Raw genomic sequence first — 16,081 nt, forward strand, 5'->3', positions numbered from 1 at the left:
TCAACTTTCAAGTTCATATATATTGTCGTTTTTGATTTGTAACAATGATCAATGAGCGAGTGGTATTTTCATTTTTTTTAAATAGATTTTTATTTATTCATTGCTGAATTGCCTGGAGTTGCCTGGTGAGAAAATTGTGAGTATTCTACTTCTTTTAGGTGTTACTCTCTATAAGCTCTATGCCTTTTTCAGTGTGAATCACTCGAATAAACGGTTAAAATATTGTTTATAGTGTATGGTAATAGGTAAATTTTAAATATACCTATAATTTGCTGTGCTGTTATTAAATTTAAAGAAATGTTATTACTATTATCGTTACAGCAATATTAAATTTACTTTGGATCATTATGTATTTTTATTTCCTTTATCGAGAAAATTGTCAGTTAAAACTTTCAATTGAACTTTTTATTGAAGAGCATTTGGATAAACAATATTTTTTTTCAAATCAAAGGTTTTTCAGCGCGTAAGCAGACTAACAACAGTCTATATGAGAAATATGGATATTCCAAATTTACTCTATACATTTGTAGTGATTATCCTTGTGATTTGTTGATGGTCATTACAAAGGCAAGTTGAACTGGTAAATTGTGGATATATTTAAATTCGAATGTCATATCTGTTGGAAACATTAGGATTCGTGGCAACAGTGCATATTTTTCTTTAAATTTTCTTTTTAAAATTGGAGCTTTGATAATGTTGTTCATCAAATTTTTCACCGAAAACTTGGTATCATTGTAGAGTCATGGTTGATTGATGTTTCGTAGAAAAATGATGGGGATTTTCAATGTTAGAACATGTGGTGGCATGCTTGAAAAATCAAGTGAATTTAAGAATTCAGTTGGATAGTTGATAAATTTGTCTTGAATGAATTACAGTATCGATGGACTTGTAGGTTATCAAGTCTCTTAAATCTAACCTGGAATTCTGTTTTGAATTTTGAAATTGATTGTATTTTTTGATTTGACATCGTTGTTTTTGGCTGGTAATATGGCACTTGTATTGAACCACTAATGATTTCTATAATTTTGTGTTATATCTGGGAAAACTTTGTCAATTAACTTATAGGTGGTTGCTATGTTATAACAGAAATTTGTTGGCAATGTGATTTGTTAGTACTATTTATTGTAAGTGAGGTTATAATAAAAGTGTCAATAAACTAACACACTACCATTTGTTTTCTTGAATTTGGCGTTTCAATTAACTTTCTTTTGTATCTAATCAACGTACCGAAAAGTTCTTGTAAATAATCACTTGTATAGATGTAATAAAAAAGTAATGAGTTTTGTTTTAAGAGAATATAGATGTTCTTAGAAATTATTTTCAGTAAAATTGACAAAAATAATAAAATAAATAAAATAAACACAATAAATAAAATAGACACCTTTTTCTAGGTCTTCATCATTTTCTAGGTGTACACTGAGGTGTGACTGTGAATTTTCTTCCGGTTTTCGGTCGTTACAGCAACAACAAAATAGTAATTGCTCGTTCGGTCCTTTTCAGGTGTACTTATGCTTTGGTTTTATTATTTTTTTATGAAAAAGTTAGTTTAGATCAAAGGTTGTCATTCTCTAAGGTCGAATTTATCTTTTTGCTAAATTTCATCGTAATTGGTTTAGTTTTGGAAGGCATAATTCACATGCAAACATTAATTTATAAATTTCTCATCAATAGCAATATTCTCTTTTCGTTGTCTTGACTGAATAGCACTACAGATGTCTTCCTCGGTTGAGACATCAGTAGTTTGAACTTCTTCGACTATGTTCATAAATTCATCATAAAGTTCGGTTGATACGTTGGTGGTTTCAACTTTTTTTTGAATTTTGATATAGAAACATGAAAAGGTAATTTAGTTATTTTATGTCTCTACGACATCAATGAAATACCGGTAGCATCATAAACTTGCGTCAAATAGCATAGGTTTTTTTTTTTTTTTTTTTTTATCATATTTTTAAATGACGACTCATAATATACGTACAACTTTTACTTGCCCTGGTCTGTTTGAATCCAATAGACGAATGAGTCAATTAATTGTGAGTTCATCAAACGGTGACTACTGTATAATACTTATATTAAATTAATTAAAAAAATTTCTTCTCGGAATATAGTAGAACTACCACCACTTTATCTCTTATTTATAAACCAATATTAAACTTACAAATTGCATAATATTGATATCGCATATACGTGCACTGTAATTAAATCACATCACAAAAATTACCAAATCGATTTGGGTTCATTTTCACGCCTTGAATAAGTTTGTTCTATTTACGTGTACAACCTCCATAATTTCATCCCATTAATTTTCAATCATCTTAATTTACATGCAGATAGTAGGTTTATTGCTTGGTCCATAATTATTTATATAATTATGGATATAGATTATAATTTATAAACGTATATTTCTTGCGTAGACAGTGGAAAAGTCCTAAAAGCGATAAACGCAGCCAGCGCAGACACCAACGAAAAAGTGAGCCCGGTCGTCATTGAAGAGCTCTACGAGTTTGGAGGTCCTGGCACAACGGCCGCTGTACGAAACATAAAGATAGAAGACAAGAGGTTGCTGGTCATAACAGACAGACAAGTGGTATCACTTCCTCTGGATAGATGTCAAAATCCACTAATAGCAACTTGCAGGTAAATACATAGATAAATCAAAAATTATAAAATGAATAATTATATCTGTATCGAAAAGAAAACCACTATTGGCCCTAATGTTTCACATGTCTTATTATATCAACATAAAATGTATATAATACCCTCACACATGGTCTAGAAAAATGTTTTTCTTCGTAACTACTCTTACTTGACGATATTTTTTTTTTTTTTTTTTGAAACGTGGTTTTGGTTATCAAAGATTTAATTCAATTTCACTCGTAATTATGAGCAAGTTTATGTAGGTATAAAAATTTTTATTTGATATTTTATTAAAAATGCAATACTTTATTATGAAACTATTCGAATGTAAATAGTAAAAATTTTGTTTGATTTCACTCTATAAAAATTTAATAAAAATAGTGCTATGAAAACATAACAGTCAAATTACATTAACCGTATATTTATACGAGTACATCATTATACTAAATGTCAAAACTCTATATTTATTATTGTTTACTACTTATTTATTGTAATTTCACATTAATTATGATTGATTAATAACAACTGCTTCATTACTACAGCGAATGCATTGGTCTTCAAGATCCATATTGTGCATTCGATAAAATCAATAAAAAATGTCGTTCTATGCGTGAAGTGCCAACCAATCGATGGCACGAGTTCTACCAAAACATTCAAACAGGATTGCACCACGAATGTCCGTCGGGTAAGTACCATGTTTTTGAACCTGTCTAAACTATTTTTTCGTAGTCAAACCTTTATGTTACAAATAAAAATATGTATCATTAATAATTAAATGCGTTTATTTTTTGTTTTGTTTTTGCATACATTTTTATAGTTTCAAACAGAAAAGATGCAGGTATTGGATTCGCTTCAAACGCTCAAAGCGGTGCTATTGGCAAGTCGATTGAAGACATAGGCGACACGATAAACCTTTCTCAAGACGATCAAGCCCCGCCCTTCGGTGCGTAATGTATTCGAATGTCACTAGTTATTCTTTTTTCTCTTCAGTTTTTTGAATTTAATTTATTATTGTTTGTTTTTCAATAAGGCATCAATAACGACGACGTTAGAGTAGATGAACACGATGAAGGGAGCTACACGATGGAGACAGTTTTAACAGCCGTATTCGCTGCGTGTTTGGCCGCTCTGTTAACAGGTTTTCTGGCTGGTTACGCATGCGCTAGGAGGTGCACTAAGAGCGAAGACGATAACTTACCGTACCCAGACACCGAGTATGAATACTTCGAACAAAGGCATAATATGAATGCGTTAGTATATTAAGTCATTCAGTTATTTTTTTTAGATATTTTTATGAATGAAATGAGGAATTTTACAACGTGGTTTTTTTTTTTGCTTGAGTATTGACCAGAAGATTATTCGTATCATATCAATTATAAAAGATTTCTGATACCAAAGGTCATCTAGCTAGTTCATTGTGGGAGGGGAGGGGGCAATTTTAAGAATTTCTCAAAAGTTTTTAATAATTGCAAAAAACGGACGAATATTAATGACAAATAAGTTTACAATAAAATCGAATTTTTATTTTTATTTTAACTTAAAAATAATTATTGTGGTGGCTTATAGTTTTTACTGAATGCTTATTTTAAATTTTACTATTGATATAGGTGTAATTTTTAAAGTACTCTTATAAGCTCTTTATGAATAGTTGAAAATTTCCTGTACCTTAATTTTTTTCTTCAAAAATGTCAAAATAATTTTGGTTTGACAAAGATTCATGAATGTGTAATATATAGACCAAATAATTAAATAAATTTACAAAAATCTACTTCTTTTTCATTATTAAAAACTAATCAGATTTTCTATGCCCCCCCCCAAAAAAAAAAAAAAAAAAAAAAAAAAAAAAAACTAAAAAGACGCAATATATGTCTTATAATATAACAAAATTAAATTTTAACGAAATTGAATATATTTACAAATTTTCATTAAACGATGTTAGTTATAATTCTATAAATATTAACATTAGTAGTTCGAAATATTTATTGATTACTTACATTAAAATTTTTACACCATTTTGATGAATATTTCATAGTTTCAAAATTTGATTGATGTTTATTGGCACTCGAAATTTTTCTTATTAACAAATATAACTTGTGAAAGTTAAGATATTAAAAGTTCAACCTAACTTATTGAGAAATTAGGTTCTTCTACTATATAAACCATCTTAAGAAGTATAAACTGATCCATCTGATCTTTTTCACTCATCGTATTTTCGAGAGTAATAGTAAATTGGTTTCAATTTTAAAATAGCAATACAGCAATACTCTCCACCCATCCCACCAATTATCTTACCTGACCTAGGATTTCACCTTTTTTTTTTTTTTTTCATATAACTTGTTTGTGATGATATATTTAGTTATTACGTTCTAGTTTTTGATATTGTTAAGTTCAATTGTAATATCCATCGTAATTTAATTTTAAATGTTTGAGTTAAATCAAATTAAAGTATTATACTAAATAATTAGTTGAATTGATCATTTTTCATTTTATCATTTTATAATTTATAAATGTATTAAAAGATAACATAAAACTAAAAAAATAAATAATATGATCAATATTTAATAATATTTCTTGGTCATTTTCTCTTTAAAAGTTCATTAATATTATATTATATAATTTTAAAACGATATTATATAAGAATAATTTTATTAAATATAAATTATAGTAGTTTGTGAAATACATAATATAATTGATTGCTCATGAAATTCTTAAAACTACTTTATATGTGTATGGAGACTTTAGTAAATTTCAAAAAATAGTTTATATTTTTAAAGAAAAAGCTAAACCTTCACTATTCTTTTTTTTTTTTTTTTTTATTGTATATGTCATTTTAAGTAATAATTACAATTTAATTTTACTTTTATTATGTAAAATTCCGTTACTCTGATATTGTTTTTGGTATCTTAACACATATTATTTGTTAAAATAAATGTGTCTCAATATCAATAATTGTGTTACGATACTGATATTTCACGGAATGAGTCCAAGTGAAAACAACACAAAATTAACAAATATTTTAGTAAACAAATTACTAAAATTTATATTGATATAATGGCATGTTAAAAAAATGATTTAAACTTCCTGTACATAAAAATTTCGATTAAATTTATAGTTTAAATATTAATACATATGTATATTGTGTTGTGTGCAAAATTTTTTATTACCTTTACATTTTTTTACTGTATCGCCAAGTATCTAAGAAATAGTTTAATAGTGTGTCGCCGTTTAACAAAAATATGTTGACACTGTTCTAAATTTTCGTTTTCATTTTAATAATATTACATTTTTATTTTGATTGTTGATTTTACTAAAACAATTTTTTTTCTGATTTAACTTTGAAGTCATAATTTTATGAAGATGTTTTATTTAAATATTATATTTTTATCAAATTGATTGCACAACTTTTAAAAAGAATTCTACCAAAGTTCATTTAAAAAAAAAAAAAAGTACAATATTTATGTGTAGTAATTGTAGACACCTTTCTGGGAAACTTTCGTATTTACTACTGATTGCGCCACACTTTTAGCGAACTAGATAGAAATTTAATATACAATAATAATGCTGTTATAGCAACCACGAGGGGTTAAGAACCTTTTTGCTCCATCGTTCGAAGTTAATATATAATATTATTTTAACATTAACCCAACAGTAATGTTATGATTTCGATGATATTAATAATGATGATGATGATAATAATAATAACGACGACGAAAACTTTACTGAGTAGCCTTACAAAAATCGTTTAATTTCACCGTTCTGTTGTATTCAATAATTAATAGCCATTAAACGTTACAGGAGAAGACTCGGAGAACCCAAATTACTACCACAAGAAGAAGTCACGTATGCCGAGCCCGTATTAATACCTCCAAACAAAGTAATACACGGTTCACCCAAAGCTACTCTTAGACACGCGCCGATGCCACCGATGGGCTTTACCCAATTTCAACCGAACAGCGCTCAAGACAATTATTATTCACAGCAACAGAACATTCGTGATCATTTTGGAACTCTCCGGTCACAAAGGGAACACAAAGTAAATACGTCACGCCACGTAATTGCATTTATAATTGTCGACTGGGTTATGGTGGGGAGGAGAGTGAGGGTCATGTTTATGCCGCCACCACCGTTTCAGTTTTGATTTGAGATCAATAAAAAGCCATTTGCATTCTTCTGCGCAACTCCCAGCAAATGTTATTTCAGACACAGTACCATTATTTATTTTATGTGTATAAAATAATAATGAAAATAAAAAAAAATCTCTTAAATGTTGCCAATGTAAATCGTATTACTATAACTCTTCTGTAATATATTTATGATGTGTGTGTGTGTGAGTGATATTATAGCTTTAATATGGTTGCTGGTTTCCCAGTAAAAAAAATTAAAATAGTTGCGATATCGATTTTTTTTGCTTCGATATCGGTATTTTACAGTAATTTACGGTCATAAGAATTCGAACGTAGTTTTTGTTGCCTACCATTCCCTCTTTCCTTCGACGATTGTACCAACGTGTTAACCAACTGATACCAATTCCATGGATGTGTGAATTCCTGTGGGTCATATCGTCGCTTATCACGTATTAACGCGATTGAAGAAAAATGCGCACGTGAACTCGCACCACGCAATAACCCGTCGACGTGACGTCCATGTACAACATCGTATTGACGTAACACACATATCAAAACATATGCCTATTCGTGTATAGGTACAATTATAAAGGGTTCAAGAGAGGGTCAGAGTGGATTCTAAGTCATTAGTCGCACAATTAATGGGGACGAGGCAACGATCCTTGTGTACCACCAGTACTATGGCAAGCGAAAATTAAACGTCACCTTTTTAGCGGCCATTTTTCAATTAACTTATAGGCCAGCGTATCAATATAGTCTAGCTGTTCAGTTGACAATATCAAGGTTAAATACATAAACGCGACAGAAACAACATTTGCTATTATTTTTCGAAACTAAAGAGATTAGATAATGGTTTTTATTTTAAAAAGTTATCTGATTTCTTTAAGTCGGTATTAAAGTCATTGAAACATGAGGATCACTCGTGCGTACTAATAGCATTTCTTTCGTGGTTTTCGACTATCTTGAGTATCATTCCAATTCAAAATGCAAACACCAATCCAAGCTTTCTCTCGTATAAGAATGTGTACTTCGTTCGTATCACGGTATCTATATAGTGTACAATGTGGACATCTCTTTTAGTATTATAACTAGAAAAGTTTTTGCTTGAGAATTTATTCGACCTTAAATTAAAGAAAAAAAAATTATTGAGACTCCAGATGATCTGAAACCATTGACTGAACAAAAACATTTGTCTGTTCATATTTTAACATTATATGGTGTTACCAAAAAGATTAATTATATAATTTTATTTGAATTTCTGTACTGATAATTAATTTTTTCGGTGACTTGTTTTTATTTATATTTTTTTATAAAATACATATTTTCCTTACTGTTACTTAGTACAGTGTTTTTTAACCTGAGATTCGCGAATGATAGGTTTGAGAGTCGCCAAAAATAATGAACGAAATTATTTTTCCATGTTATTTAAAAATAAAATAAAGTTTATTATTTATTTTGTTAAATTTTTTAGTGAAAATTAATCAAAATTGTATAACACGTAAATATTTTATCGGTTATTAAATCAAATTTTGATAATCTACACCACATTATTTTTTTTAAGGGATCACATTAAAAAACAATAAAAAAATCCGATAAATGTTGAAAACTACTGACTTAGTAATGAAAAAGGAACAGTTCTCTTCATAATGATCATCGATACTTTTTAGAGTATATCTTTATTTTGAATATATAATATTAGTAAGGATTCTAAGTGAGCTCTATTTTTTTTATTTTTTATTTTTTGTCCAATCTATTTAATTTTTTTAAATAAACCTGTATTTTGAACAAATTCTAGTTTTTTTGTCGACTCAACTCAAAAAATAACTATCGTAGAGATATTTTCATTAAATACTATTAGTATGTTTTCTTAGCTTCCTCATTTATTATTCTTTTATAAAAAAATCTTTTTTTATAATCCTTTAAGTTTAAAACTTAGACAAGATATGATTAAATTTACGAAATCATGTAACATATTTGTAATAAAAAATGCATAAATCATCAATTTTAACGTTGAGAACTAGGTACATACAAATTTAAATTTATTGTCCTCAATAAATCACCAAAAAACTGCAAAAATATTTTTATACGCTTAAAAAATTAAAATTTTGTTTAAGTATGGTATTTAGCACAATTTTGATATTTGATCATTTTGGTAGTTTTATTGTTATAGAATAATAATTGATTTTAACAACTTAAAAAATTTACCAAGTACTTTAATTTAATATTAGTCTTTTATAGATTTATTAAAATGAAGAGGTACTAGAATTCTTAATTTATATTTTTTTTTAATATAGAGGCTTTTTTATTTGATATCCTTTGCTCAGAATCGTTTTTCAAAATTGTTGATACAATGATTTAAAACTGATAAAAAAAATTTAACTATATCAGTCTCCCGTTCCTGACATTATCTGATCCAAGTATCTCATCCAACCCCATCTCGTTTTTCTTAGCATTAGGTTACTGAGGCATCAAAAGTGTTTTTGGACCCTTCGCGCTCAAACTACTGACAGCATTTATTATATATCCAAAGTCCATTTGACTATCTTGTCACTTTTTCAGAACGATGGAAATAATTACCACCACCGAGACGGTTTCGGAACAACGCGCAGCGTGAAGAAAGTGTACCTCTGAGGCGCGTCGGAGGGGAGGGCTAGACCACCGCGTCAGCAAAACGCGAATGCTAGCAGCTCATCATCGCCTTCCCCTCCGAGCTCATCGCCGTCACCGCCGGCATCACCTTCATTGGCCCCACGCATAGCACCGCAACTGCAGCAGCAACAACAACAACAACAACAACAACAGCCACCACCAACGTCATCGCAACAACTGCAGCAGCAACAACAGCAGCAGCAACCACAAGCTCCATGCAGTTTTATCTACAGAGCTGGCGTATAATCCGTGCTATGGTTTACAAAATGTTTCTTTTTCTATGACTTGTAACATTTAAACGGCGACTCCGTTTAAAATAATAATAACAATTATTACTTGTATGATTATGTAACTTTTTGTAAAACTTATACGCGCTAAGTATAAAAGAGATCAAACATCTGAGTTATTTAATCGATTGTAGTTGCAATAAAGTACATATACATGTATACATGTGTATGTGTATACACAAACATATTTAACTATTATTATATCATCATAGACGTCGGTGCACGTTTCTATTTTCCAGTTGTTTTTTTTCTTTAGAAATGTAAGATTAGATATTTTTTCTAGATCGCTATACAAATAATTGATAAAATATGTGATAGTTATTTTAAAAGCCTTTATATATATATATATATTCTTTTTTTTTTATTTAGAATATAACTTTACACGCTTTAATTACGTAATTTATTTTCTAAACATAGTCTATTTAATATATTTATATTTTTTTTTTTGCTAAATATTTTAAAACCATTTATTTAGAAAAGTTAAATTATGAATATGTTTTAAAAGTCAGGTTATTTTGTTCTTTAATTTTATTATTAGATGAATTCCAATTTTTGTCTTGTAAATAGTCATTGCCAATGTATACATGTTTTAATTTTATTATTTTAGTTTTTATTTAACAAAACCAAAGCAAAAAATACTATATAAATAATATTATTATCAATACTTATTTTTCTAGCGACTTTAATTTTTAAAGAATAAAATAATCATAATATACTGATGTATAAATGGTCTAATATTTTTATTATTTTTCTAATAGCTATTTTATCATTTTTTAACATTTAAATTTATTATATTATTATATTCTGCTTTTTACTAACTATTATTATTATTATTATTATTATATTTAAAATTGTAAATAAGTTTGCCTTTTTCTATCACCCTTATTTATTTATAATTGAAAATTAAAATTAGAATACCTAAATAATTGGACACCAATGTTAAAACGAAAAAAATTAACTAATTTATCTTTGTAGTAGAATTAAGTTAAACATAGAATTGTTTTTTTCTTCATTTAATTATTTATATTTTAAATAATTATCAACTTATTTAGTTTCAGAAGTTTATATTCAGACAAACATGACCAACAGCAGAGACATTTTTGATGAACTTATTTGTTTCGGTATATATAATACTTAATTTATCAACCAACCAAATCTCAAAACCTAAACTATATTTTTAGTCATTTATATTTTCCAGCACATTTATTTTTACAATTTTTTATCACATTAATATATATCGTCTTCCATTGAAATATAATAATTTTTCATTGCACAATTATAAAGATTATCGATTTATTTCCACTCTCAATTTTTGACTTATTTTTTGTATAGTCTGTAGTAACTATCCCAAAGAATTGTATAATGACTTTTTTACTTTTACTATACCATTATACTAATGGGTTTAAAGTTGTTTATGTATTCCCTATGAAATATTTTCATTTATTTCTTGATCACTATGGGTTTTTAGATTATAATATTTGTTTTATTATGTATGCATATTTTTAATCTAAAAAAAAAAAAAAAAAATTCACATACATAATTATATACTCATTTTTTTTTTTTTTTTGATTATTAATATTATTATTATTTAAAAAATATGTTTCATATAATATTATGTGTTCAAATTTATGAAGTGGTCGTGTTCGTTAGCCTTGCATTTTTGGCTGTGTTCGAATTTCCAACGTGAACGATCATTTTGAAATGTTGACTTTAAAAAGGAATTTATTCTTATAAAATATGCGTCTTAGCACTTTCCTTTTAGTAATTTTATTAAATTTTTAACACTGGAATATTTGAATGTTAATTTTTATCTAATACCAATACTTACAGAAGTGTCTGTAAAATAATGAAAACTCTCATTAGCTTATTAACATTTTAATTATGTATGAAACAATTGATTATATGATGATTGTTGACAAACATATTATTAATGAAAAGAATGTTTCATGCAATAATTTAATATTTGTCAAAACCATCTTATCATAGAACTAGTGCAAACATATTAATTTGTTTATTATTCTAAAATTAAAAATTAGTGATGTAATTTAATGTATGTAAGTAACTCAAATGTTTATTTATTGTTTTTTTTTTTTTTTTTGTATGTCAAATAATTATTGATTATTATAATTATATAATTTAGTCCACCATGGGGTTCTACCTAATTTTTTGTATTTTGTTATACAAGTTATAAAGGTGGATTGTAATAGAAAAACTAAAGTTTCAAATCGAATTTAGTTTTCCAAACAAACTAAGTAGTTAGTTGAACAAAATATATAATGTTTAAAATATTTGACTGTGCTTAGTTTATTTTTCTATTAAATATTAAATATTATTGTCGCATGATATATAGGCGATAAAAATTTCATTGTAAATTTGAATAATGCTATAATTAACATTCCAAAAATTCTAATAAAAAAATAAAAAAAAAATTAAAAAAATATTGAGTACACGTAGTTGTATAATTTTTTAACTGTTAGTAATTTTATCAATTTATACTTAAAAAATAAATAAATAATTTGTATTTTATATCTTTTTTTTTCTTTTTTATATATAATTATTTTATTTACTTAGGAGAGTAGTTAAAAGTCTTTTATACTTTAGAGCTTGGCACTAACTTGTATGAAAATGGGCAATGAGACTGTAGAAGCTCTGAGATATAAAAATATTGCATGCTAAAATTTTAAAATTATCGCATACTGTATATTCATATGTATCTACGCGTAAGTTAGCATGTGAAAGTTCCATTTATTTATAAACATTTTTTTTATATTAATTTTTTTTTTTCATTTGTAAGTGAAATCAAACCAAACGTACTGATTGCATACCTAATATTAATTACGGTTATTATAATGGTTAATAGTTTACATATTAAATAAAAATAATTTCTATTAGAAATGTCTTGTGTGTTTTCATTTCATTCAATTAACATGAATAATATTTATCTATATTTATGAGATGATATATTTCTATAAATTATACATAGAAAGAAGAAAAACTTGGCTTTCTACTTTTGCCAAAATTAAAATTGTTTTTTATATGAATATATCTTGTAACTAGAAGAAAAGCTAAAATTATATCAATGATGTTAAACTGGATAGTACATTCATGAAGTCAAAAGCATAAATGTGTAATATGCTGGGTCTCCCTAAAACCGATTCGGTTGTCATAGTGAATTCATAGTGAAATCCATAGGCGCAATAGGGTTTTTAGCACCCCTGAGTTTAAATGTAGCACTCCTGTATTTTTTCTGAGCTATATAATCTATAGTAATAACAGTAAAACACTATTTAATATATTATATATTAATATATTTCATTTTATTTTCACAAATTTCAGCACCCCCAGTATTTGGGCTCTAGTTGCGCCCATGACAAAATCATAGTAAATGTTGTATAAATATTTTATTGAAACCATAATCAGTTGATATTGTTGGGTATAGTAACAATAATATATAATATAAGAATATGCAATAATTACAATAACTTAAACTATGATTCCACTACAAATTCACTATAGCAATCCAATCGTTGTTAGGGAAATGGTTAATTTTTAATTTGTTATTTGTGTCAATGTATCTCTGATAAACATTTTTTAAAGTTTTTCTTGAATATCCTACACTTTTTATGAAGTATTATTAACGATATGCAAATAATAACTTTAATTTAAATATCAATAAATACAATTTTGTTGTTCGTTGATACGATCTGATGGTTCTATCATAGTTTTGGAATATATCCATGAATATAGTGCTCAACTCTATAGTTGGTAGTTCAGAGAAAAAAATCACAATAGGATTACATTTAAGTTTGAAAAAAAATCGTAACAATTAAGTTACCCATATCATACAAGTGTCGGAATATTACAAATTATAATTTTTAAAGCGCCAAGATTTTTTTTTTTTTTTTTTGGAGCCCATCGAAGTTCGAGTTATAACTTCACGCACGTACACCGAAATCTGTCAACATATCGCTCAGTGGTCCGATTTGCACCACTTACAGATCAATGCAAGAGACCACGGCATCGTGCTGTTCGTTTCCATCGTCCGGGTCGTCATTCCATTAACTTCCGATACGCGTCCTGCAAAGGACATCTATCGGATCCGAACTCGACGTACAGATGACCATCGATCGGTTTTTCGGTGGCGCTTCCGACGGCTGCGGATATTAAAAGGTGTATTTGGAATAAATGACTGGCGTGAAAATTCGGAATCGGTTCTGCGTGTCGTTTACAAAAATATATTTTTATTTAAACCCATAATTTGTACCATGTTACATCGGAAATACATATGTTACGTCCAAAAATAATTTGTGAGGCTCAAACACTGTGTATGGGTTAAAGTGACCGTTTTCGATTATGCCATAACCGTATTTCTCATTATACATTCAACCCTAACCGTTTGTATGTATGTTATTATTTGTTTTTCGGTTTTCTTAGTGCATCATAATTATTCCGGAGCCGATTGTCAATGTATTTCGTCACGTAGCAGTAATCTGTAACTCAATAGACTCCCGTTTTGAACGTGTTGTCCAGCGAAAACAAGTGCAAGTGTTGCACCCGTCCGGTTTTTAAGACGTTCACCGTCCGCACGTTCCTGTACAAGCGGAACAGCTCAAAAACCTTCTTCGCGAAGTTCACGGGCGCGTGTTCCGGACTGTACTATGTAAGTATTCGCTTGGGCACCCTGCGCCTCGTCCACAGGATAACCGCTATTTTGCTATTCGTTGTATCATTATTGTTGTTGTGAAAACGGCATCGACCGTCGACGATTTGTTTACGTGTACTATTATTATTCTTATTGATTTTACACGGTACATCGAATGTTACGGTCGGACCGCAAAACACGCATTTCCGATAATTACACGGTATTCGTCGGACTTACTGATCCCTCGAATCCTCTGCCAGTACCCAACTCACGGGGTCCGCGACCGGGCCCGGGTATCCATCATTGTGGTTGTCCACGTCACTCGATGCGTTCAGGTGGGAATCTTCTATTTCGTCGCGTTTGCTGTATCGGTTGTTTAGTAACCCTACTCAAGTACACTTGTTGACGAGTGAAAACAAACGGAGATATGCAATTCCTTTTGGTATGGGCTGTTATAAATACGGCTAATGGGGCTAATGGCTTTTAAGAGATATCTTCGATGCTAAAACAATGGTTTTGAAGAAATATAAATTAATAAAATTAAAATACCTACGAACTACAACCCTATTTATACATTTTTTTTTTTCGGTGTTTACCGTTAAGTCGTTACTTAGTTTGATTGTTGCTACATAAATTGATATCGGCCAATCAAAAATTATACTTATTTATTTATTTCCGTTTATTGTACATATTTATTTTCTATATATTTATAAACCTAAAATGTAAGAATACTGAATAACCTAACCTAACGAAGTTGGTTTTTAACATAATTTTCAAGTGTATTTTTAAAATAAAATACTGGATTTTCGATTTTTAAATTAATTTTTTATACAAAAAGTAAATATTCAGTATAAAATGATTTCGTTTCAGAAAAAGATCGGTATTTTTTTATGACATTTTTCAAGCTATTGTTATAGTTAATTATCAAATTCAAAGCTAAATTAAACAGAGTTATTGATTGGTGCATTTTCAGGGGGTTTAAATTAAACACAGATAAAAGTTTTAAAATGTCTTTTTATCGCTCATATACCAAATGAAATATTGATTTTGATCAACTTATTGAAATTAACATTTATCATGACTTAGTGGTAGTATTCCAATCTAATTTACTATCATCCTTTCATATTTATTTTGTTATAATTTTGTATGATCAAAAGCACTTAAAAGTCCAAGTTTCTTAATTCCCATTACGAAGGAGTTCAATAATGATTTGTGTCTTGAAACATTAAATAAGAGACGTCAGTTTGAAAGCAGAAGATTACGTGCAGCCGATTTACTCGATGGTGCTACAAAAATATTAAGATTTTATGATAAGTTTAATAAATTTACATGTAAGACTGTGTTGTCGGTAATTTATTAAAACACTGAAAAAAATCAACGGAGTTCAATTATAATAATAACAAATATAAGCGGAGCATATATGATGAATGGTATATATTGAATTCGGTGTTGATTCGGCGCCCTAATTGGTGTGCTCCTAATTCAATTACGTGTTTTTAATTGATTAAAATTGTTTATAGTTAATATTTATTACAATTTATATTAATTACATTTCATTATGTTTTTCAAAACACGGGTCTATTTCTAGATTATCTATATTACATATGATATAATATAATAAATTCTAAGTTTAGCAGTCTAGTAATATATGGCATATTACAGTAAAAAATTGTCTGCCATCTAATTAAAAATATGAAGATTTGAAAATAAATTTAAATAATCAATTTTATCCAGATCTATATAAG

General features: G+C 28.2%; 1 protein-coding gene across 1 annotated transcript in view; it reads left to right on the forward strand.

The window, feature by feature from the left end:
* The window catches only part of LOC112688177 (semaphorin-1A), a 131,069-nt gene extending 121,658 nt beyond the window's left edge, over positions 1-9,411 (forward strand). Inside the window, exons 13-18 of the mRNA XM_025561250.1 lie at positions 2,412-2,634; positions 3,177-3,319; positions 3,452-3,577; positions 3,665-3,884; positions 6,430-6,667; positions 9,318-9,411. Coding sequence (XP_025417035.1) covers positions 2,412-2,634; positions 3,177-3,319; positions 3,452-3,577; positions 3,665-3,884; positions 6,430-6,667; positions 9,318-9,389 — 1,022 coding nt within the window. The 3' untranslated portion in view covers positions 9,390-9,411. The remainder of the gene's footprint in view (positions 1-2,411; positions 2,635-3,176; positions 3,320-3,451; positions 3,578-3,664; positions 3,885-6,429; positions 6,668-9,317) is intronic.
* Positions 9,412-16,081: the final 6,670 nt, after the last annotated feature.

Source organism: Sipha flava, unplaced genomic scaffold (assembly GCF_003268045.1).
Source record: "Sipha flava isolate LNK unplaced genomic scaffold, YSA_version1 110_pilon_pilon, whole genome shotgun sequence".
Lineage (NCBI taxonomy): Eukaryota > Metazoa > Arthropoda > Insecta > Hemiptera > Aphididae > Sipha > Sipha flava.